Source organism: Chlorocebus sabaeus, chromosome 4 (genome assembly GCF_047675955.1).
Source record: "Chlorocebus sabaeus isolate Y175 chromosome 4, mChlSab1.0.hap1, whole genome shotgun sequence".
NCBI lineage: Eukaryota > Metazoa > Chordata > Mammalia > Primates > Cercopithecidae > Chlorocebus > Chlorocebus sabaeus.
The window spans coordinates 80,250,522-80,274,162 of NC_132907.1; the positions used below are offsets into that span (position 1 = coordinate 80,250,522).

Below are 23,641 nucleotides of genomic sequence, written 5' to 3' on the forward strand. Positions count from 1 at the left end.
GTGGAAAATATTGTTTTGATAAAACAGCAAATCCACGTTATGAAGTTTTATTATTATTATTGTTTTTATTTTTGTTTTTTAAACAGGGTCTTGCTCTGTTGCCCAGGCTGGAGGGGAAGGATGTGATCATGGCTCACTGCAGCCTCGACCTCCTGGGCTCAAGTGATCCTCCCACCTCAGCCTCCCAGGTAGCTAGGACCACAGGAATGAAACACTACACCTGGCTAATTAAAAAATTTTTTTTTGTAGAGACGAAGTCTCACTATGTTGCCCAGGCTGGTCTTGAACTCCTGGGCTCAGGCAATCTTCCCATTTTGGCTTCACAAAGTGCTGGGATTACAGGTGTGAGTCACCCGACCCACCCAGCTTTATTATTTTTATTAGAACATTGCACTTTGGCAGAAGTAAATGCAGTTTTATTATAGGTATTACATGGTTAGCATTTACTGTAATTGTAAACTCAAAACTGCTTGTTAAAATTTTACTATTAGATATTGAGGTCCAGACACTTTTTGTTGGTAGTATTTTCTCCATTTTAGATAGAAATATTTTGGTAAGCCATGATTCTACAAACAGAAGGGCCAGTGGAAAAGCCTTTGGGCTTTCTTTTTGGTAGGATCCCTTTTAGCTTAATCCTTCTGTGGCAGTTTTATATTTTCTCCGATGGATAAAAAAAGGATTCATCTTCTGTGCTTAGCTTTCTGTGTCATAAGATTTTATTTTTGCTGGAGTCTAAGTTTTAATTATAAAAGCATTTTTATTAATAATATTTTACAAATCACAGCACTTTAAAATCTATCTCTCTCATGTTTGTTTTGTAGCAGAATGCTGTCAGCAAGTAGTCATTGTCTAAAGGCTTTAAGATAAAAATTGTATCTCCCTGAAGAAGCAGCAATATTGCCTGTGGGCTGCAGCTTCAGCTCCTGCACAAGTTTCCAGCCTGCTCTACAGATTTCCAACTTGCCAACCCACACAATTGTGTAAGCCAATTCCTTGAAATAGATCTCCTCACATATAAAATATATACAGTTTGCATATATATGTATATGGGTTTGCATATATGTGTGTGTGTGTGCATGCCCACATACATGTATGCATACATATATATCTTAATGAATCTGTTTCTCTGGTCAAACCCTAAATAATAATACACCTTTGCGACTGGTAAACAAGGCTAGGAACTAAGAAACCCTCTTCCTCCTCACTTCAAAGAGACTCCCTTTGAAGAGTTTAACTTTTAAAATTTGCTCCCCAGTTCTGAGAAGGTTATGTATACTATGCTACCGTACATCTCTCCTTCTCTATTTTCATAATTCATTTTGTTAATTAGCATTCCCAAACTTTTATAAAGTACATTACACAAACACACTGCTTAGCAGTCTTGTAGTATCAAATGTGTGGCTGTATCCATCAGGATTCTTCTTTTTTTTAAATTAAATTTTATTTTATTTTAAGTTCTGGGATACAGGTGCAGAGTGTGCAGGTTTTGTTACATAGGTAGGCATGTGCCATGGCGGTTTGCTGCACCTATCAACCTGTCACCTAGGTATTAAGCCCCACATACATTAGCCATTTATCCTGATGCTCTCCCTCCCCACCCCCCGACAGGCCTGGGTGTGTGTTGTTCCCCTCCCTGTGTCCATGTGTTCTCATTGTTCAGCTCGCAGTTATAAGAGAGAACACCCAGGTTTGGTTCTCTGTTCCTGTGTTAGTTTGCTGAGAATGATGGTTTCTAGCTTCATCCATGTCCCTGCAAAGGACATGATCTCAAAAGCTCCTTAAGCTGATAAGCAACTTCGGCAAAGTCTCAGGATACAAAATCAATGTGCAAAAATCAGAAGCATTCCTATACACCAATAATAGACAAGCAGAGAGCCAAATAGTGAATGAATTCCCATTCACGATTGATACAAAGAAAATAAAACACCTAGGAATACAGGTGACAAGGGATGTGAAGGACCTCTACAAGGAAAACTACAAACCACTGCTCAAGGAAATAAGAGAGGACACAAACAAATGGAAAAAATTCCATCCTTTTAGACAGGAAGAATCAATATAATAAAAATGGCCATGCTGCCCAAAGTAATTTATAGATTCAATGCTATTTCCATCAAACTACCATTGACACTCTTTACAGAATTAGATAAAACTACTTTAAAATTCATATGGAACCAAAAAAGAGCCTGTATAACCAAGACGATCCTAAGCAAAAAGAACAGAGCTGGAGGCATCATGCTACCTGATTTCAAACTATACTACAAGTCTACAGTAAGCAAAACAGCATGGTACTGGTACCAGAATAGACACATATACCAATGGAATAGAATAGAGATCTCAGAAATAAGACCACATATCTACAACCATCTGATTTTCGACAAGCCTAACAAAAACAAGCAATGGGGAAAGAATTTCCTATGTAATGAATGGTGCTGGGAAGGCTAGCTAGCCATATGCAGAAAACTGAAACTGGACCTCTTCCTTACACCTTATACAAAAATTAACTCAAGATGGATTAAAGACTTAAATGTAAAACCCCTGACCATAAAAACCCTAGAAGAAAATCTAGGCAATACCATTCAGTACAGAGGCGTGGGCAAAGATTTTACAATGAAATTGCCAAAAGCAAATGCATCAGGATTCTTAATTGCAAACAGTAGAGATTGACCATCACTGATTGAAGCAAAAAAAAAAAAAAAAAAAAGAATTTATTAAAAGGATAACAGGCAGCTCAGAATAGTTGATAACACTGAATGGCGAGGCTTGGAAAACAGCCAGGTGCATATGTCATTTACACCCAAGAGCACAGTCAGACATCCTGCCACGAAACCAGTGCGCTGAGGACATTGCTACAACCCATAGTGGCTCCTGGACATACGACTTAGAGGCTACAACTTAGAGGCTACTGCTGCCCCAGCTGTCCTTGCAAACTCAATGCCACTGTTGCTACTGCCACCTTGGTCAGAAAATATTCTCTACTGTCCCGTGTTTTGGGGTCCTGATTCAAATCCAAGGTGGGTGCATTTGACTAGTCATGTCTGGGTCACATGATGATGCCCTAGGCATAAGTGTGCCTAGGAAAGCACTTGGTACTTTTAGTTTCTATGAGGGATGGAGGGCTCTGCTTGGGAGGAAATTCTCCAAGTACAGGAAGGGGATGTGGATGGCCGTCAGTCAAAGAGGACAAATATCCACCATAGTGCCTTTTGGAACCACTCGTCTGTGGAAGGCAGCATGGCAGTAGCAGCCTGGATGCCATGGCACATGTCGTGGAGCTCTTAGCTGTTATCAGCAGGAAAACAGGGCTGGGAGAGACCGGGAGGAGCAGACTGAGCGGCCAAGTGGCTAAAGGGACCTGAGGATACTAGCCGTGAGCTTGTGGACCACAATGACCAGCAGGAAAAGGGTGCCTGCAAAGAGTGAATGCCATTCATCATCAGCCACAGATCCTTAAAGGAGCATCTGTGAATGAGGAAGGGAGCCTGCCTGCAGCCCTGCTCATCACCATCAGGCAAAGCATCCCAAGGAGGGCCAATGCCTGGGCATCTGCTCATACAACACTGACGCCTTCCTGTGCCTGGAGACTGTGCAAGCTCATCTTATTGACATGGGGTAGACATTCCTGATTCAGCATCCAAGGACACTTTTAAGCCACCTTATCCCCTACCTCCAAAGCAGACAGTGGGATTCTGGACACCCAGGGAGCTGGGGGCAGTCATGGAGGGAAGAGATGCCACTCACCCAGCATCTGTCCTTGGGTGGACTTGAGCCAAACCAATTTGAGATTTTATTCACTGCTTGTTTAACTCATGCCACCCGTCCTCCTGTAAGGTTGGGATGGTGGTGAAATGAACCTCTGCTTATACAACTTAAAAGTCTTATATTTGTAAAATAAAACTGACCCACAAAAATACCTGAGAATAGTTGATAGTTGCTGTATTGATTAGGAATGCTTTTAGTTTTGGGCAAGGGAAAACACAATTGACAATGCTTTAAATAGACAGGGGTTCAGTTTTCCCATGTAACAAGTGGGTTTGGGACAGGCACCTGTTGTTGCTGGTTTAGAAATTTAGAGATGTCAAGGCTATCATTTCTGTAATTTGAATGGTTTTGCCCTCATGGTTATAATACAGCTGACTGCAACAGTTCCAGGCATCAGGGCCAAATTCCAGCTGGAAGAAGGTGTGAAAGAGACAGCTGGGTCTGCCTCTTTCATCAGGAACGCAAAAGGATTCCCAGGGGGCCTAGTAGACTGTCATTTAAGCCAGAATCATGTCACAGCACCCACAGTTGCGAGGGTGACTGGGAAATATTGACAGTTTCCTGTTGCTCTGCTCTGCTAGAGGCAGGCAAAGACACTGAAACGTGGATGGATGAGCCAACAGTGACTTATGCCGCTGCCAAGTTTATCACGTGAATTAATATTGATTTTTGAACTGATTAATTCCTTCATTGTATGTTGACACTTGCTAGCCCACAGTTTATGACAGGCAACAAAAGTTTTCCCCCAAAATTATGAAAGTGAAACAGTCAACAAAATTTTATTTAGTAATCTCTGTCTCTCTTTTGCAAAATAGAAAGAGGTTACTATTATATGATTTTAATAATGGGAAAATGATGAATTGCATGGAGGGCCAAGGAGCTAAGAGAGTACTGTAAAGCTCTGTAATCCTGAAAATCAGAACTAGAGAATGAAATGTATGATTTTTAAGCCTTAAAATGTATTAAAACACAGCACAAAAAGAAAACTTGGTTTCTAGTCCTGTTTCAGTCAATAAATAGCTATGTGGCCTCCAGTTAGTCAGTCTTTGTTTTCTTTTTAATAAAATGATCATCTTTTCTTTTCTTTTCGTTCTTTTTTTTTTTTTTTTTTTTTCCTGAGACTTAGTCCTGCTCTATTGTCCAGGCTGGAGTGCAATGGCACGATCTCGGCTCACTGCGACCTCCACCTCCTGGGTTCAAGCAATTCTCCTGCCTCAGTCTCCTGAGTAGCTGGGATTATAGGCGTGTGCCATCATACCTGACTAATTTTTGTGTTTTTAGTAGAGGTATGGTTTCCTCATGTTGGCCAGGCTGGTTTCCAACTCCTGACCTCGTGGTCCGCCCACCTCAGCCTCCCAAAGTGCTGGGATTACAGGCATGAGTCACTGCACCTAACCTCATAAAGTGATAGTCTTTTCTATAAAATAAAACATAATCTCAATTGGTTATTCTTAGATCTGAAATGTTATGCTTCTCTGTGATTAGTCTTCATGTCTATGTGGGTGGACAAGAAAGAAATCATCATGTGTCCAATTATTCAAGAGTTGTTTCTGGGCACCTACTGTGTGCTGGGCAATGAAGGCACCAAGGATAAATCTCTTGTTAAAAGACCAGTTGAGTGGAGGTTTTAGATTGAGGCTTACTTTAAAATTTTCTTAGGAGGCTGGGCATGGTGGCTCAGGCCTGTAATCCCAGTACTTTGGGAGGCCAAGGCGGGTGGATCACGTGAGGTCAGGAGTTCAAGACCAGCCTGGCCAACATGGTGAAAACCCGTCTCTGCTGGGTGTGGTGGCACATGCCTGTAATCCCAGCTACTTGGGAGGCTGAGACAGGAGAATTGCTTGAACCCAGAAGGCAGAGGTTGCAGTGAGGCAAGATTGCACCACTGCACTCCAGCCTGGGCCACAGAGCAAGATTCCATCTTAAAAAAATAATAATAAATAAAAAAATTCGTTTTTAGGAAAAGAAAGAAATGGAATTATTTCCTGAAGCAGTTTAATCTAATTCCTTCAATGGTAGGATCATTTCCAGCCATGGTCTGGACAGGCAAGATCAAAGGATCCTGCAAGTTCCTTCACCTCCAGCATCTTCCCCACCAGCCTGTCACCTCACTCAAGGTTCCCATCACTGAGCTGACTCCATCTCCAGAAGGTCACTGAGCTGACTCCATCTGCAGAAGGTCAAGTTTATGAGTATGACTGTAGGAAGGGTGTGAGAGCCACCTGAGCCAGCTATCTTGTTCTGACCAACAATTTCTCATTGCAGAAATTAATCTATAATATTAGCAGGAAAGCCACAAGGGGGTCTTATGGGGGTAGTGCCCGGGGGAGGGAGTCGATAAGTATTAATGGTAGACCAGGATGGCTGGGGAAGCTCAGAAACCCAGGCCAGACCCAAGAAAGTCCACTCTAGCTTAGGGATCCTAAACAGCACACATCTTTCTGAGAGCGCAGGACTTTTAGCAGAAAGGGAACATCAAAGACAAAAACGTGTAGGTCACATTTTGCCTAAAAAGACACAGATCAGGGAACTGTAAGATTGTAGTAGCCCAGTTTTACTCCCAGTTTCTTTCTGAAATCAGAAAGACCCGTGTCGGCACAGAAGCGCCCGACACAGAAGCTTCCCTGAAGATGGCCCTCCGTCAACCCGCCTCCTCACCTTCACTACTGTCTGTCACCTCAATAGAGTCCAGAGGCACCAGGTAGAACCAAATTGTCAGGACTCCCAGCTCCTTCTACTCTTCTGCTTATGTAACCTTGGGGAGGTCACTTCATCTCTCTCTGTCTCATCTGTAACAGGTGGGGGCACTGATGATAATGGCCAAATTTGGAGGATGTTTTAAGATAAAATGAGCTAATACACAAAATTACCTAGACAGGTATTAGCTCACATGTCCCCTTCTTAAACCTGCCCTCTATGGACAGACTTTTCCCTTGAAGCTGCATACTTTGACTACTTTGACCAAGCAGTTTTTACCTCTGTTAAAACAAACACTGTTTTCTTGAGGGCTTGGTTCTAAAAGCTTCTAAGGTGATAATGAGGGTTACGCTGAACTCTGATGATATTCTAGTGAGGGAGGCAGGACAATGACACTGTGCATTCCCCTGACAGCAGCAAGGAGCCCAGCAACCTTGAGTCCCAGGCTGGCTTCCTTTTCAGGCTAACACGAGACCTGTCACGGGGCAAAGTTACACAAACTGCCTACAAAAGCAGACGGCTGGAATGTCTTTCTACTTTTCTCAGTTTCTGAAGAGCGTTTTTGCCACTTAAGGATTTTTGCCCCCTCTGCTAAGAACGGGATCACTTGTTCAAGAGTTAATCAGGGTCCAGCGCAGTGGCTCACGCCTGTAATCCCAGCATTTTGGGAGGCAGAGGCGGGTGGATCACCTGAGGTCAGGAGTTCGAGACCAGTCTGGCCAACATGGCGAAACCCCATCTCTACTAAAAATATAAAAATTAGCCTGGCTTTGTGGCATGTGTCTGTAATCCCAGCTACTCAGGAGACTGAAGCAGGAGAATCACTTGAACTTGGGAGGTGGAGATTGCAGTGAGCCAAGATCGTGTCACTGCACTCCAGCCTGGGCGACAAAGCGAGACTCTGTCTCAACTGAAAAAAAAAAACAAAACAAAAAACGCTGGGCATGGTGGCTCACGCCTGTAATACCAGCATTTTGGGAGGTGGAGGCAGGCAGATCACCTGGGGTCAATAGTTCGAGACCAGCCTAGCCAACATGATGAAACCCCATCTCCACTAAAAATTAGCCAGGCATGGTGGTGGGCGCCTGTAATCTCAGCTACTTGGGAGGCTGAGGCAGGAGAATCACTTGAAGTCGGGAGGTGGAGGTTGCGGTGAGCTGAGATCGTGCCATTGCACTCCAGCCTGGGCAACAAGAGCGAAACTCTGTCTCAAAAAAAAAAAGTTAATCAGGTATTTAGTAGGCCTGATGAGCAGATGCAATCCTCCCCACCTTATGGAGATCTGGGATTGGTCTTCCTAGAGTTCATAGTCTAGTGCAGGGGTTCCCAACCCTGGTCCATGGTCTGTTAAGGAATCAGACCTCATTGCAGGAGGTGAGAGGCAGATAAGCCAAAGAAGCTTCATCTGTATTTACAGGCACTCCCCATGGCTCACATTACCGCCTGAGCTCCGCCTCCCGTCAGATCAGCCAGGGCATTAGAGTCTTACAGGAACACCAGCGTTATTGTGAACCACCCAAGGGAGAGATCTAGGTTGCACACTCTCATGAGAATCTAATGCCTGATTATCTGTCACTGTCTCCCTTCACCCCCAGATGAGACCATCTAGTTGCAGGAAAACAAGATCAGGGTTCCCACTGATTCTACATTATGGTGAGTTGTATAATTATTTCATTATATATTACAATGTAATAGTAATAGAAATAAAGTGCACAATAAATGTGATGTGCTTGAATCATCCAGAAAACACTCCCTGTCCCATCTGTGGAAAAATTGTCTTCCACAAAACCAATCCCTGGTGCCAAAAAGGTTGGAAAGCACTGGCGTAGTGGATCTGCTCTGACCAGTACAGTAGCCACCAGTCATACTGGCCATTGAGCACTGGAAATGTGGCTAGTTCAAACTGAGATGTGCTGTACGTGTAAAATACACATCAGATTTCGAGGGCTAGTACGATAAAAGAATGTAAAATGTCTAATCGGTAATTTTTATATTGGTAGCATAATGAAATAATATTTTGGCTGAAACATAGTAATGACTTCATTCATTAATGAAGAAACCGAAACGTACTACTAAAATTAATTTCACCTGCTTCTTTTACTTTTTAAAATGTAGCTCCTGAAAACATAAACTTTCACATGTGTCGGGCATTATATTTCTATTGGACAGTGCTGGCCCAGATGAGAGAGATTTTGCAGATTATGAAATATTTCTATTCAAATTTCTTTGGAAGGTGCTTTAAGGCAAAGTTCCTTGGAATTCATACATGCCAATGAAGTATTATTCTGATGGGTGTACAGTATTTAGAAACTCACCTTTATCATCTATAGATTAAAACTCAAAGTTAAACGTTTCTGTTGAGGTCTTAGCTGGAGAAACAGCTCTTAAGGTACCAGACACGGAAGCAATGAGAAGAATCTAAAACTTACAATCTAAGACTAATAAGACTGTGCGAATTAATGTCGAAATCTTCCAAATTTCATTTTGAATTATTTTTTCCTCCTAAAGCTAGAAACACTCAAAATTCCGCATTCAAACAAATGCTAAACAATCAGGGGAGAGCTAAGAGAAACCTAATGGAAAGTCAAGAAACGGCATCTGGGGCCCCGCTGCAGGCCGGAAGCTCTGGGCTTCCCCTGAACTGGAGCCGGCTCCGAGCTCGCGATGGTGCAAATGGCTCGAGAGCCGGAGCCCGGGAAGCGCCGCCGCGCCGCGCGAGGGGCGGGGCCAGGCCCAAGCGAAGCATTGCCCGTCGCCATGGCAACGGCAGGAGCAGCAAACAGCCGGCGAGCCCGGCTGACTGAGCGGACTCCGGGGAGCAGCCGAGGGCAGGGGGCGGCGGCTGCGGCGGTGGCGGCGGCGGGGTCCTCCCTGCACCTGGGGACCGCGGCCAGCACGCTACGAGTCACCGCGGAGCGCCGCAGCCCAACGCCATGGACAAGCTGGTACTGTGCGCGCTCTGGCCACGCGGCCTCCACGCCCAGCCAGTGCCGCCGCGGCGCATGCGCGGCCGAGCGGCTCGGGGCTCCCTGGTTCCCGAGGTTGGCGGCAGAGGCCAGGGAGGGGCTCGGCTTCTGGTTCGGGGTTTTCAGAGTTTGGGGGCCGAAAGCACTTTCTTGACCTTTTAGGGCTGGGACTGCTGTTTCTGGAGTTTTACACGTTTTTTTCTCCAGGTGGTAGTTGTCAATCACGCCCACCAGGGCGCCCCAAAATGCAGAACGCACTAAGTTCAGGGACTTCCTCCTCTTCCTCTTGATGCTAAAAAGGCCATTGGTTGTCTGCGACGTGGACCTGAGCCACCTATTGTCCCATAGCGAGCATCAGAGATATCTAGGTGTGACAAAGGTCGCTTTTGTGTCTGTCGTTTGTTGGCTGTTACCAGCTCTCATTAGCCTTTGTGTTTGGACAAAAGCGAATGTTTAGTTCCCCTGGAGAGAGGGAGGTGTATGGTGTGCAGACAAAGCCCCGCTGGGTAGGTTCTTTCTGTCTCCTACATTTGCCTCGGTGCGCATCGGAGCAGGTGCAGCTGGAAACTCACGCTGTACAGTTAAATCAGCTTTCATTTCATTAGTCTGGCTCTTTTTTTTTCAAGTGAATATTGTGGAATGAAGAATAATCCAAGTACAGTACTTGTTTTTGCGTTTATCTTCAAGGACGATTGCGTTCATATATATTTTCATCAGGTACACTATAGTCATATAACTATTATGCTAATAGATAAAATATGCACTTTGTCATGATTTTAAAGATATACATTTATACTTATTGAATTAAGAGCAATGTATCTAGATTATGCAAATAATACTTCAGCATTTTCCTCCTCTCTGTAAATATTTACCTTGCTCAAAACTGGCTTTTATTCTTGTGTGCATCCTTTTATAGTAGACATATATTAATATTCTTATTTTCATATAATTTATGTCATAAATACTTGGAATTTTCACTATATTTTGTGTTTATTGAAGACATACTCATTAGCTTTTTTTAGTATTTCAAGTGACTGTTCTCATTTTCTGTCAAAGAAAATGGTGACCCTAAAATGACAGATGACATTGTTATTTCTAATACCAATAAACCAATGACTTTTTTATATGTGTTAATTTTAAATCCATATATAATGCAATCTTACATAAATTTACCAAGTTTTCCCCTTGAAGGATATAAAGCATGGCTATTAACTTTCATCTGGGTTCTTATATTTTATTAATTATGTTTGCTTTCAGGTTTCAGTGCTATGCTCTTTGCCTCTAATTTTCTCTTGGTCTGTTCAAGTTGAACTTAAAGAACTTTGAAAATTATCAAATATCTCTTATTTAACTTCCCATAGTAAACTAGGAAATTAAATTGATGTACCTCTTTTTAGCTATTAAATTTATAAAGACCTCTCCCCTCCCTCCAAGTGTTACTGGAAAATGTTTAATAACATGGGAAAATGTTTACAATTAATGAGTGAAAAAAGTAAATTATTGAAGCAATAGGTTCCAATTTTATGAAAATAAAAGTGGTATATAAATATCTATGGAAAGCAGAATAAAAGGACATACACCAAAATATTGATACTGATTGTCTCTGGCTAGTGGCATTAAAGAGGATTTTAATTTTCTTTATTTTTAACATTTCTATAATGAATATACAGATTTTATACATACATAATTTATAGTTAGAAAAAAATTATAAAGAATAGTGACCTCAAAAATGTTTGCACAACATTCTTCTTCTAAGACACACTTAGCATCCTTTGGTAAATATTTTCTGTTTTCTATTCACTCGGGTCACGTTTGTTAACACTGTTTTACAACTCTTGCTCTCCCCAGCTAAGTAAGCAATCCCCATTTTACTTAAGTTGGAAGTATGGTGGAAGGTGGTAAATGAGCAGGTGCAGATCAAAGTGAAGACCAGCAACCATGAAACAAACCTGTGGCCCAGCCCTCTGTTTCCTGTACTGCTTGATTTTCTTAACCCTCGTCATTGGCACGTTAGTGCCCCTAGTCCAATATTGATTTGGAAAGGATTTTGGTAGCCCTAATAATTTATTATCCATTCTGTAAATGTGGATTTTTGTGGTTATATTTTAGAAAAGATAGAAGTAAATAGACCCTCAAGCAAATAGGTGGTGTAGAAATTGTTGCATCCCTGAAATGTGACTTTCACAGAACGTTCCATTCTCACAGGAAGGCAGGGTCCCTTGTGTTTCCCCCAGGTGCCTGGTAATGGTGTGGCTGAGGCATGTCTCAGTATTGGGAAAAGGATACAGTGAGTATGGCTATTTCGAGGAATTGGTTCCTGCTGCATAAGAAATGCTAGGAGGAAGTTTACCTGTTACATTTTCTCCTTTAGTCACACTAAGCTCTTTCCTGGCACTCACCAGAGCGGCTGTTTATTTATACCTCTGTTCTGTTTGCATTTGGCTTTACTTCTTATGGCCTTCCTTTTAACAGACAAAAAAAAAAAAAAAAAGAGTCAACAAGTGCTCACCCATTACTTTGTTGACGAATAAAAACCAACGGCTTCAACTCAAGAGTAAGTTACCTGCTAGCGATATTTGTATTTCCCAGACTGTTGAGTTACAGTCCTGCCAGGAAACAAGCTTCGAGACGGGGCATGGATCAGTTTGTCCTGTCCTTGCAGGGGCAGGCCCGGCCACGGGCCAGGCCCCATGAGTGGGGTGAAGGGCATAGAACTGGTGGAATGAATGCTTTCTTTTTCTATTTCTCTCTCTCTAGAGAAAATGCTTAGAAAGTGAAGCTGGAGTTGAGAAAATGGTATTACAGACACCTGGGCAGTTCAGTTGAATTCAGTAAATACTTATTAAGTACCTACTATGTTTAAAGTACTGTGGAAAGGCTCTGGGGAATATGACCTTTCCTTTCTTCTTTTCTTCCTCCATTTTTCCTTCCTTCTCCGCCTTCGCCGTCCCTCTTTTGTTTTTGTGTTTTTTTTTTTTTTTTTTTTTTTTTTTTTTTTTGAGACACAGTCTTGCTCTGTTGCCCAGGCTGGAGTTCAGTAGTGCAATCTGCAACCTCTGCCTCCAAGGATTCAAGCAATTCTCCATTCTCCTGTGATTCTCATACCACAGCCTCCTGAGTAGCTGGGATTACAGGTGCCTGCCACCAAGCCCTACTAATTTTTTGTAGTTTTAGTAGAGATGGGGTTTCACCATGTTGCCCAGGCTGGTCTCGAACTCCTGGGCTCAAGTGACCCACCTGCCTCGGCCTCCCAAAGTGCTGGAATTACCAGGCCTGAGCCACTGCACCTGGCCACCCTCCTTCTTTCTTCCTTCATTCATCTCTTCTTCCCTCTCTCCCTCCCTCCCTTCCTCCCTCCCTCATTTATTCCTCTTTCCCTCCTTTCTCCCATCTTCTTTCTCTCTCTCATTTCTTCCTCTTTCCCTCTCCCTCCCTCATCCTCTTTTTCCTTCTTTCCTTCCTTCTAAAATACATACTGCATGCCTTTCCCTTCCTTCCTTCCTTCCTTCCTTCCTTCCTTCCTTCCTTCCTTCCTTCCTTCCTTCCTTCCTTCCTTCCTTTTCTTTCTCTTCTTTCTTTCTTTCTCTTCTTTCTTGACGGATTCTCACTTTATCACCCAGGCTGGAGTACAATGGCATGATCTCGGCTCACTGCAACCTCTGACTCCTGGGTTCAAGTGATTTTCCTGTCTCAGCCTCCCGAGTACTTGGGATTATAGGCATGTGCCACCACACCTGGCTAACTTTTGTATTTTTAATAGAGATGGGTTTTTGCCCTTTTGGCCAGGCTGGTCTCGAACTTCTGACCTCAGGTGAACTGCTCACCTTAGCCTCCTAAAATTCTGGGATTACAGGCATGAGCCACCGCACCTGGCCTACATACTGCATGCTCTCTGACAGACCTTTTTTTTCAAATTCCCCTTTAGGACCCTGGAGCTCTCCTAACATTCATTACACAATTAATGATGCTTCCCCTCTTTTTCGTGAGGACCAAATGAGATGAACAGATTGTGACTACTGCCCACTGTTTTTGGGTATCCTACAGCAGGATCAGTGGCCTGCCTTCCAGGAGATGGGGTCAGTGTATTGAGAAAGGAGAGTGCACATGTGATAATTGTCAGATTCTTGTGGGGAATCTATCCAAAGCTTATGCTATTTTAATATCTATTTAATAGAGAAAGCCTGCCATTGTACGTATCCCAGATGGGGTAATAGAATTATGGGATAATAGAATTATGATCAGACTCCCATAGGTCATCATTTCTCCTCTGAGGAGGTAACACGAAGCGTCAGAATATGAGAACATCTTTCTTTTTTGAAGAGCTTCCACATTGGGCCAGCAGGGCTTGGCTGTGGGGATGTGGTCTCAGCTCTGCATCCACCCCAGGGAGTGGGTGTGACTTCTGGACTGCTTGGACATTGGAAAAGAAAAAAAGTCATACTCTTGGAAGGCTGAAAGCTCTGTGGATCATTTCTGAGCACTGTTTCGCCTGTTGGCTACACAATGAAAGAGCCAGTGGTGCAGTGGTGTCCGGAGATGTCCATCTGATTGTTCATTACACAGAAACCAGGCAAAGCCTAGCTTGGAGAATGGCGTCATTGCTGGCTCTGGCAGTGTTCCCCAAAGGAAGATCGACTAAGTACCAGGAACTGTGTTGGGGCTGAGGATATGTCAGGGAAGAAACAGACAAGAGTCCTCGCCTGGGTGGAGCTGACAGCCTTGTGGGGCTATGGAGAGGCCATGGAAGGCCTGGTCCACAGCCAGAAAGAGACCAGGAGAGGCCAGAGGAGGGACAGATCCGTCCAGCCAGAAGAAATGATCTCTGAGAAGACCCAAGGCCATTGGAGGCTCGGAGTGGAGCCCATTGTGGAGACAGCAGCAGAAGGTAGGAGGAGATGATGCTGTAGCCAGAGCCGAGGACCAAATAGGGCCTGGGTGATCATCAATAAGAGAGAATAAAAAAGACCAAGCCCTCCTGTGAGCCCGCAGCACTTAGAGTTTAGTAAAAGGACATCAGCATTGTAACTGACAAGGCAGGTTTTGGTAAGTACCACAGCTTAAGTGCTTACTCTGTGTTATGGGTGGAATTATGCCCTTTCCAAGTTTGTACATTGAATTCCTAAATCCCCAGTACCTTGGAACGTATTTGGAGATAGGGCCGTTAAAGAGGTAGTTAAGGTCAAATGCGGTCATATGTGTAGGCTCTAATCCAATATGATCGGTGTCCCTATAAGAAGAGATTAGAACCCAGACACACAGAGACCGCGGGGTGACCACGTGAGGACCCAGCGAGAAGGTAGCCATCTACAAGCCACGGAGAGAGGCATCAGAAGAAACCAAACCTGGATCTTGGACTTGGGGCCTCCAGAACTGTGAGAAAGCAAATTTCTGGTGTTTAAGCACCAAATCTATGGGATTTTGTTATGGTGGCCTGGGCTGACTACCCTACTGTGCTAAGCAGTTTGTCCAGATCATCTCAGTTAATACCTATTATAGCCTCGTGCTGGTATGTAAACTGGATTTTACAGGTGGGAAAATTGAGGCTCAGAGGTTAAAGCCCAAGGTTGGCTCAAGGGCATGGAGCAAGTATATGTCAGGGATGAACTGAAACTCAAGTCATTCAGAGCCAAGGCCCGGACTCTTGCCCACTTCGTCTTTTTGAATAGTGGGTGATGGGAACACAGCTCCAGGGTTGGGTGTGGAGAGGTGTGGGGAGGGAAAGAAGCAAGACAAAAGGTGTGGGGCTACAAGGGGAGTGGGTATGGAACAGGGGGCTGCAGGAATCAGGACTTGAGGAATGGAATAAGCTTCCCTGGGAGTGATCCCCACGAGGCTGAGTCCCTTGTCCCTGCTTGTTTTGCCTTCTGGCTGCCTCCTTCGTCCTGCCAGCCCTGTCCAGCTCTTGGGTGTCGGACGCCCCCTCCTGCCCTGTCTGTTTTTCCATTTCCCCTCCAGACTCATGCTCAGCCTTTTCCATGCTAGAAAATTACCTGTGTGCTTTTGTTCATGGAGTTTTGTCCTTTAACACACAAAGCTGATTCTGGATGTGAATTTAAAATGCAAACTCCAGCATATAAGGAAGAAAAATAAAACACCGTATTTTTGGTCTTCCAAAAAGTCTTTTACCAAAACTTATCGATTGTGCAAGGATGACTTAAAAGGAACACAGGTGCTGCATTTTGAAGATTTTCCTCATCAGCTGACGCAAGTTAGGATGTCCAAAGTCTGTTAACCCCTCAAGGAGCTGAAGTGGTGTGAATTTGTGGACACAGGCACAACAGCGTTGAAGTATGTTGTTTACTCAGCATGCTGTGTCCAACAAACCTTTACTATTGTGCTCCTGTAATGTTGAGGATAATGAGATGAAAGATGGACAGATCCCTGCCCTCAGGGAGGTTAGAACTGAGCTGGAAGAAACAGAGAGGCCATTTCAATGATTATGTTAAGTTCCAGTTGGAAGCATTCACTGGACTGTTTTTGTCACAAAGCTGGAGAACAGACTCCTGCCTGGGAGAGTCAGAAGAGGGCTTTCTGGAAGGTGATGCTTGAGTTGAGACTAGATGATGAAATGGAAGGTAACAACGTGGCGAAGGGGAAGGGGCTGGCAAAGGAATAGAGGGCTTGCCACTGGTGGGCTACTGAGTGGTTTGGTGCAGCTGGAGCGGGGGAGAGTCATAGAAGGATGTTGAGGCTGAGGCTGCAGAGGGATTTTCAAGTCCCTCCATGAAGAGGCTTGTGTGCTGAGTTTTGGGACTTACCCTTGAAATCTCAGCTGCATTACTGAGTACCACGGTGACCCTGGAAGCCTGTGCAGGATGGTTTGGGACAGGATGGGACGAGAGAGGGAGAGACAAGTTAGGAGGTGATTGCAGAAATCTAAGGAAGAAAGTAATAAAGGAGATTGAGAGGCTATTTAGATCAACCCATCATTTCACAGTTTAAACCAAAGTTCAGAGAGATTAAGTCAGTTTCCTAAAGTCACACAGCTAACAAGCAGCAGAACCAACACTGGAAAAGAAAGATGGAAAGGTCGTCATCATTTCTGAAGGCCTGCCGTGTGCTAGGCATGCCACATACCTGTGCAGTTTCCTTTCACCTCACTGAGTAAGTGTGGTTGTTTCATTTCAATGATGAAAATGCAGAGGCTCAAAGAAGTTAAGTGGCTTGTCTAAAGTCAAACAGCTTGTGAGTGCAGTGATGAAACCCAGACCTTCGCACCACAGTGTGCTGCTGACATTGGGTATTGATAACTTTTGCAACGCAAGATGCATTATTAATAGGAAAAAGGGAATAGAAAAGGACTCCTTGTTCTTTAACTCCTAGGCCTTTCTGACTCCACGTTGCTTGGATTTCAAAACAATTCTGTTGTTTGGTACTCATGCCTTTTACCTTCTTTCCCCTTTCTGGTTTAGGCAGCAAAAGCCTTTAATTAGCTAGCCCGCAGCTCATCAGAGAAAGGTGGCTGTCACTGAGCTCTCCCTTTGCTCTCCACGTGGCCTGACATTTCCCAGGGTTCTCTTCTCTTTTTCTCTTTCAGATAAGGAACAGCTGGGCCAGGAGGACTCTTGACCTAGATTTGGTGGCCCTGTTTCACAATAAAAGATAGTTAAACAGACACGAAGCAGCTGTATTCGAAGCATTTCTTTTCAAGTGAAAGAGGAAGTTCCAGAAAGTTGGAGCTTGTTCTCGATGTCATTGCTGCACAGCAGATTACTCCTAAAGTTAGTGACTTGAAATAGCAATGATCATTGTATTCTCTCTTCCGATTTCTGTAGGTCAGGAAACTGGGGAAGGGATGAGTTGGGTGGTTCTGGCGTGGGGGTCTCTCCTGCGGGGCTTGGGAGGCTGGAATAGCTGGGGCTGATCCAGCACCTCTCTCTCTTTGTGTAATCTCAGACAGCTCCACGTGGTGTCTTCACATGGGTCACTTTGGGCCTGCTCCCAGCAGGGTGGCCTCAGGCCAGCGGGCTGCTTTCATGGTGGCTGAACGCTTCAAAGAGAGAGTATTCTGGAGAGCAAGGCTTGGTTGCATCACTTTCCAGCCTTGGAAGTCACTTCTGCTGTAATCTATTTGTCAAAGCAGTGACAGTCTCTCCTCCACTCCCCATTGAGAAGTGGAGACCCCACTTCTCTATGGGAAGAATGTCAAGCTCACACTGAAGGACGAGCATGTTGGATGGGATGTTTTGGTGGCCATCTTTGGAACTACTGTCTGCCTCGGAAGTCATGAATGGAGTATGAGAGAGAGGTGAGAGGGAGGAACCACTAATTTGTCTTCTTTCTGACCAGGGCTAATGGTAATCTCTTAAGTGGCTTTTAATTTGCCATTAGGTCTCACCTACCAAAGAAGTCAAAGTACTGCTCACATTATGAGTGAATCTCTATTATTCAAATCAATACAGGATGAAAAATGCACATGCATATTCTTCACAATCAAAAAACAAGAAATGAAATTCTCCCAGGCCCAAACTTTTTTGGTAAGGGAATATTTATTATCAAGTGGAAACGTTTTTAAGAATTTTATATGTAGCTCTGATATTTTCTTCTTCAGATTTATAATTAATAGCAAGAATATAATTTATAGAAATAGATCAGTTAGATTAATTTACTGCTATTAAGACAAAATGAAAAATGACAAGAATGATGTATTTCTATTATTAGGTGACAGTCAGAAATGCTATAAAAATGCTAGTCATTAAAAACAAAACCTTTTTGCTTTGAAAGTTCCAGGTGCTGTATCAACTGGAACTTTAAGTTGTACATTCTTTTGTTTATCAAAAAAGGCATCTATTGCTCAGTTTTCAATTACTGTCATAGTTGTATTTTCTTTAAAATGATTTTGTTCTTATAAGCACAACTTACAGTTGTTCTTTGATTTCTGCAAAAGTGGCTTTTCTGAACAAATATAAATATATATTAATAAAAAATAAGTACAGTTGAAAAATTATATCAAGAAGTAGATCCTAAAATTAATCAAAGTAAGAAAAATCGTTTTAAAAAAGTAAACTCAAATTCTTCTATTAGACATTGCAAATTTCTGGCATTAGTGGGAACTCTGGTCTGCTAAACAAAAATACTTGTAGATTTTTTCAGCTACTGTGTGTGTGTGTATCTGTGTATTTTGATAATATGGGTCTATATTTATAATGGTAATATCTTGGTGATAAAACATTGTTTACAAAATACTATTTAAGCACATATTGTTTTGCCAGACAAACCAAATAAATAAACTTCATTTTTTTTTTCTCATTGAAGTTACTAAATTTAGTCAAGTTGATCTGGTTTTAGAATTATGTAAACCCAGCCTCAACATTTTTCCAACTTTTTGATATTGTCATCTTTAAAAGTACATTTATGGGTTTAATTTTTAACCTTACAAAAAACATAAAAACATCAGATAGCCAAAAAACTCCCCAAACATAATGATCTCTTCAGATGTGCACCCATGAAAAGATACACATGTGCACTTCACTAGAAATATGCATCTGAATTGTTTTTTCTAAATGATTTTTTTCAGTATTGTACAAATAGCCAAAGATATTAAAATTCCTGGCCTGGCATGGTGGCTCATGCCTGTAATCCCAACACTTTGGGAGGCCGAGGTGGGCGGATCACGAGATCAGGAGATTGAGACCATCCTGACAACATGGTGAAACCCCATGTCTACTAAAAATACAAAAATTAGCTGGGCGTGGTGGCGGGCGCCTGTAATCCCAGCTACTCGGGAGGCTGAGGCAGGAGAATCTCTTGAACCCGGGAGGTGGAGCTTGCAGTGAGCCTAGATTGCGCCATTGCACTCCAACCTGGTGACAGAGCAAGACTCTGTCTTAAAAAAAAAAAAAAAATTCACACCAGCAGAGAGTTGGATCGCCATTGGGCTTGTTGCTTGATTCTGGCTTTGACGGTGCATGAACTGTCTAATGGGCTGGGTGGTGGGCAGCATCTGCTTTACGCAATGTGCTTAGCTGTCTGTATAGGGTGTGATTGGTGCCTCAGCTTCTCTTTTGCTTCAAATTTTACCGAACTAAAGTCATCCCTTTCAGTTATAAAGTATCCTTAAAAAAAAAAAAAAAAAAAAAAGAAACTAGGCCGAGCACAGTGGCTTATGCCTGTAATCCCAGCACTTTGGGAGGCTGAGGTGGGCGGATCACGAGGTCAGGAGATCGAGACCATCCTGGCTAACATGTTGAAACCCTGTCTCTACTAAAATTACAAAAAATTAGCCGGGTGTTGTGGCGGGCGCCTGTAGTCCCAGCTACTCAGGAGGCTGAGGCAGGAGTGGCATGAACCCGGGAGGAAGAGTTGGCAGTGAGCCGAGATCGCACCGCTGCACTCCAGCCTGAGCGACAGAGCGCGACTCCGACTCCGTCTCAAACAAACAAACACACACAAAAAGACTAAGTATCTCAAGGGAAGATAATTGTATTACTTTTCTTTTTTTTCCAACTTTATTTTAGAATTAGAGGGTAGGTGCAGGTTTATTACAGAGGTATATTGTGTGATGCTGAGGCTTGGAGTGTGAATGAATCCTTCACCTGGGTACTGAGCATATTAGCCAATAAATAGTTTTTCAGTGCTTGTACTCTCCTTCTGTCTCCCCCTGAGTACTCCTCTGTGTCTGTTGTTCCCATCTTTACGTTCATGCGTACCCAATGTTTAACTCTTACTTATAAGTGAGAACATGCAATATTTGGTTTTCTGTTTCTCTGTTAGTTTGCTTAGGATAATGGCCTCCAGCTGTATCCATGTTGCTGCAAAGGACATGCTTTCTTTCTTTTTAATGGCTATGTAGTATTCCATGGAGTGTATGTACCATATTTTCTTTATCGAGTTCACCACTGATGGGCACCTGGGTTGATTCATTGTCTTTGCTATTGTGAATCCGTGCTGCAGTGAACATACCAGCACATGTGTCTTTTTGGTTGATTGATGTATTTTCCTTTGGGTATATACTCAGTAACGGGATTGCTGGGTTGAATGGTAGCTCACTTCTTAGTTCTTTGAGAAATCTCCAGACGACTTTCCACAGTGGCTGGCCTAATTTACATTCCCATTCTAATAAGCATTCCCTTTTCCCTGCAGCCTTGCCAGCATCTGTTTTTTTTTTTTTTTTTCTTTTTTTCTGTTTTTTTTTTGCTTTTTAACAAAAGCCATTCTGATGGATATGAGATGGTATTTCACAAGTAACTCCATTAAAATGTGGGCAGAGGACATGAACAGGTACTTCTCAAAAGAAGGCATACAAGCAGCCAACAAACATAAAAAAATGCTCATCATAACTATCATGAGAGAAACATATTCATTTTCTAGGGCCGCAGCACTAAATTTTCACAAACTGGGTGCCATAGAGCAACAGAAACTTACTTTCTTATAGTTTGGAGGCTAGGAGCCTGAAATCCAGGTGTTGGCAAGGGCCGTGCTCCGAAGGCTTTTTCCGGGCCTTGCTCCCAGCTTCTGGTGGCCCCAGGTGTTCCTTGGCTCCTAGCTGCGTCACTCCAGTCACAGGGCTGTTTTCTCCCGGTGTCCTCACATTGCCTTCCATCTGTGCTTGTCTCTCTCCAACTTTCCTCTTTTCAGAAGGACACCAGTCAGACTGGATAGAGCCCACCCTAGTGACCTCATCTTAACTTGGTTAAATCTGCAAAGACCCTATTTCCAAAGAAGGCCACACCTTGAAGTACTTTGGGAGTGGTTAGGGTTTCCAAATATATTTTGAGGGGACACAGTTCAACCCATAACAGTATGATGATGCATGAACCTATTATCAGTAATTTCTCTGTTAGCGTGAATTCTTTTTTCCTTTAAAATACATGATAAATTGTGTTTTAATCTAAAAGTCAAAACCTCAATGAGGTATTACCACACACCTGTCAAAATGGCTATCATAAAACAATAGCAACAACAGAGGGCGAGTACTGGAAAGACGGGGAAATGCCGGAGCCCTTGCACGCTGTTGGTAGAAATGCAGAATGCTGCAGTTGCTACCAAAGACAGTATGGAGGTTCTGAAAAAATTAACCAATACAACTACCAGATGATCCAGCGACCCCTCATTTCTGGATATTTATCCAAAAGAACTGAAATCAGGATCCCGAAGAGATAGCAGTGTTCTCATATTTATTACAGCAGTATTTGCAATAGCTAAGATGTAGAAACAGCCTAAATGTCCATCAACAGATGAACGGATAAAGAAAATGTACTATGTACATACAATGGAATACTATTCAGTTTTAAAATGAAAGAAATTCTGTAATATGCAACAACCTTGAAGAAGTTAAGTAAAATAAGCCAGTCCCAGACAAATAATGCATAATTTCACTTAGGTGAGGTATCTAAAATACTCAAATTCATAGACGCAAGGAGTGGAATAGTGGTGACCAGGGGCTGGGGGAGCAGAAAGTGGGGAGTTGTTGATTAATGGGCATGCAGTTTCAGTTAAACAGGATGAGTAAGCCCTAGAGATCTGTTGTACAATGTTGTACCTATAGTTTGCAATAATGTATACTTCAACATTTGTTGAGAGGGTAGATCTCATGTTAAATGTTCTTACTACAGTAAAATAAAAATTTTAAAAGTAATTAATGGCAGGCTGGTCACCGTGGCTCACGCCTATAATCCCAGCACATTGGGAGGCCAAGGAGGGCAGATCACTTGAGGTCAGGAGCTTGAGACCAGTCTGGCCAACATTACTAAACCCCGTCTCTACTGAAAGTACAAAAATTAACTGGGCATGGTGGTGCATGCCTGTAGTCCCAGGTATGCGAGAGGCTGAGGCAGGAGAATCACTTGAACCTGGGAGGCAGAGGTTGCAATGAGCTGAGATTGAGCCACTGCACTCCAGCCTGGGTAACAGAGTGACACCCTGTCTCAAGAGAAAAAAAAAAAAAGGGAAATCAATGGCCATGGGGAAAAAAGAAAAGAAATTCTCAAGCAATATGAATGTGTGTGCAATTAAAAGCATGTATTTATCCCAGCCCTGCCCACTAGCTCCCTTACTACAAATAATCATTTCAAGAGTTTTTTGGACAATTTTTGTTATCCTCTCAGAAATATGCTAGGTATTTTAATTTATAAAATGGAGCTGTTACTTTCCTCATAAGATAATGTTTAGAATAAAATGAGTCAGTAAATGTAAAATACAAGGTGAGATAAGGTACTTAATAAAAGTTATTCACTTTCCCAACTCAGAATGGGTAGCCTAGAGTTGGGTTTACACTGGAGCTATTTAAGCTTGGCTTTCAGGGCCCTTCACTTACATGGGAAGGGCCACGCAATATGTTCAATGTGCATGTGTTTTTGTAAAATCTGCAAAAGTAAAGTTCTGTGGTTTGAATTTCTGTGTCTCTCCCAAATTCATGTTGAAACTTAATCCTCACTGCAATAGTATTAAGAGGTGGGACCTTTAAGAAATTATTAGCTCACGAGGGCTGTGCTCTCATAAATGGTAGTAATGTCCTTATAAAGGGCTTAAGGAAGTCTGTTAGTCCCATCAGCCCTTCCACTATGTGAGGTGCAGCAATGAAGTGCCATGGATGGAATAGAGAGTGAGCCCTCGCCAGACACTGAACCTGCCAGCATCTTGATCTTGGACTTTCCAGCCTCTAGAATTGCGAGAAATAGGCCAGGCATGGTGACTCACACCTGTAATCCCAGCACTTTGGGAGGCCAAGGTGGGTAGTTCATCTGAGGTCAGGAGTTCAAGACCAACCTGGCTAACATGATGAAACCCCGTCTTTACTAAAAATACAAAAATTAGCTGGGCATGGTGGCACGCACCTGTAGTACCAGTTACATGGGATGCTGAGGCAGGAGAATTGCTTGAACCTGGGAGGTGGAGGTTGCAGTGAGCCGAGATCACGCCATGACACTCCAACCTGGGTAACAGAGTGAGGCTCTGTCTCAAAAAAAGAAAAATTGTGAGAAATATATTTTTATTATTTATAAATTATCCAATCTAAGGTATTTTGTTACAGCAGTCCAAATGAACAAAGACAGAAATTGGTACCAGAAGTGGGGTGCTGCTGTAACAAGTACCTGAAAATGTGGAAGCAGCTTTAGAACAGGGAAATGAGCAGAGGCTGGAAGAGTTTGGAGGAGCAGGCTAGAAAAAGTCTGCATTGCCATGAATGGAAATTAAGGGTAATTCTGGTGAGGGTATAGAAGAGGACAGCTGTAGAAAAAGCCTGTATCTTTTTAGAGATTGCTTAAGAGGTTGTGATC

At 43.0% G+C, this 23,641-nt stretch overlaps 1 protein-coding gene across 4 annotated transcripts in view; it reads left to right on the top strand.

Moving 5' to 3' along the window:
* The first annotated feature begins 9,163 nt into the window (after positions 1 to 9,163).
* DNAH5 (dynein axonemal heavy chain 5) overlaps positions 9,164 to 23,641 on the top strand; it is a 318,561-nt gene continuing 304,083 nt past the window's right edge. For 3 of the 4 annotated variants that reach the window (XM_007961228.3, XM_037988725.2, XM_073014833.1), the window contains exon 1: positions 17,692 to 17,899. In XM_007961228.3, coding sequence (XP_007959419.3) covers positions 17,792 to 17,899 — 108 coding nt within the window. In that variant the 5' untranslated portion in view covers positions 17,692 to 17,791. Of the gene's footprint in view, positions 9,402 to 17,691; positions 17,900 to 23,641 lie in introns of those variants that run through there. The other variant, XM_037988724.2, reaches the window with a different exon arrangement.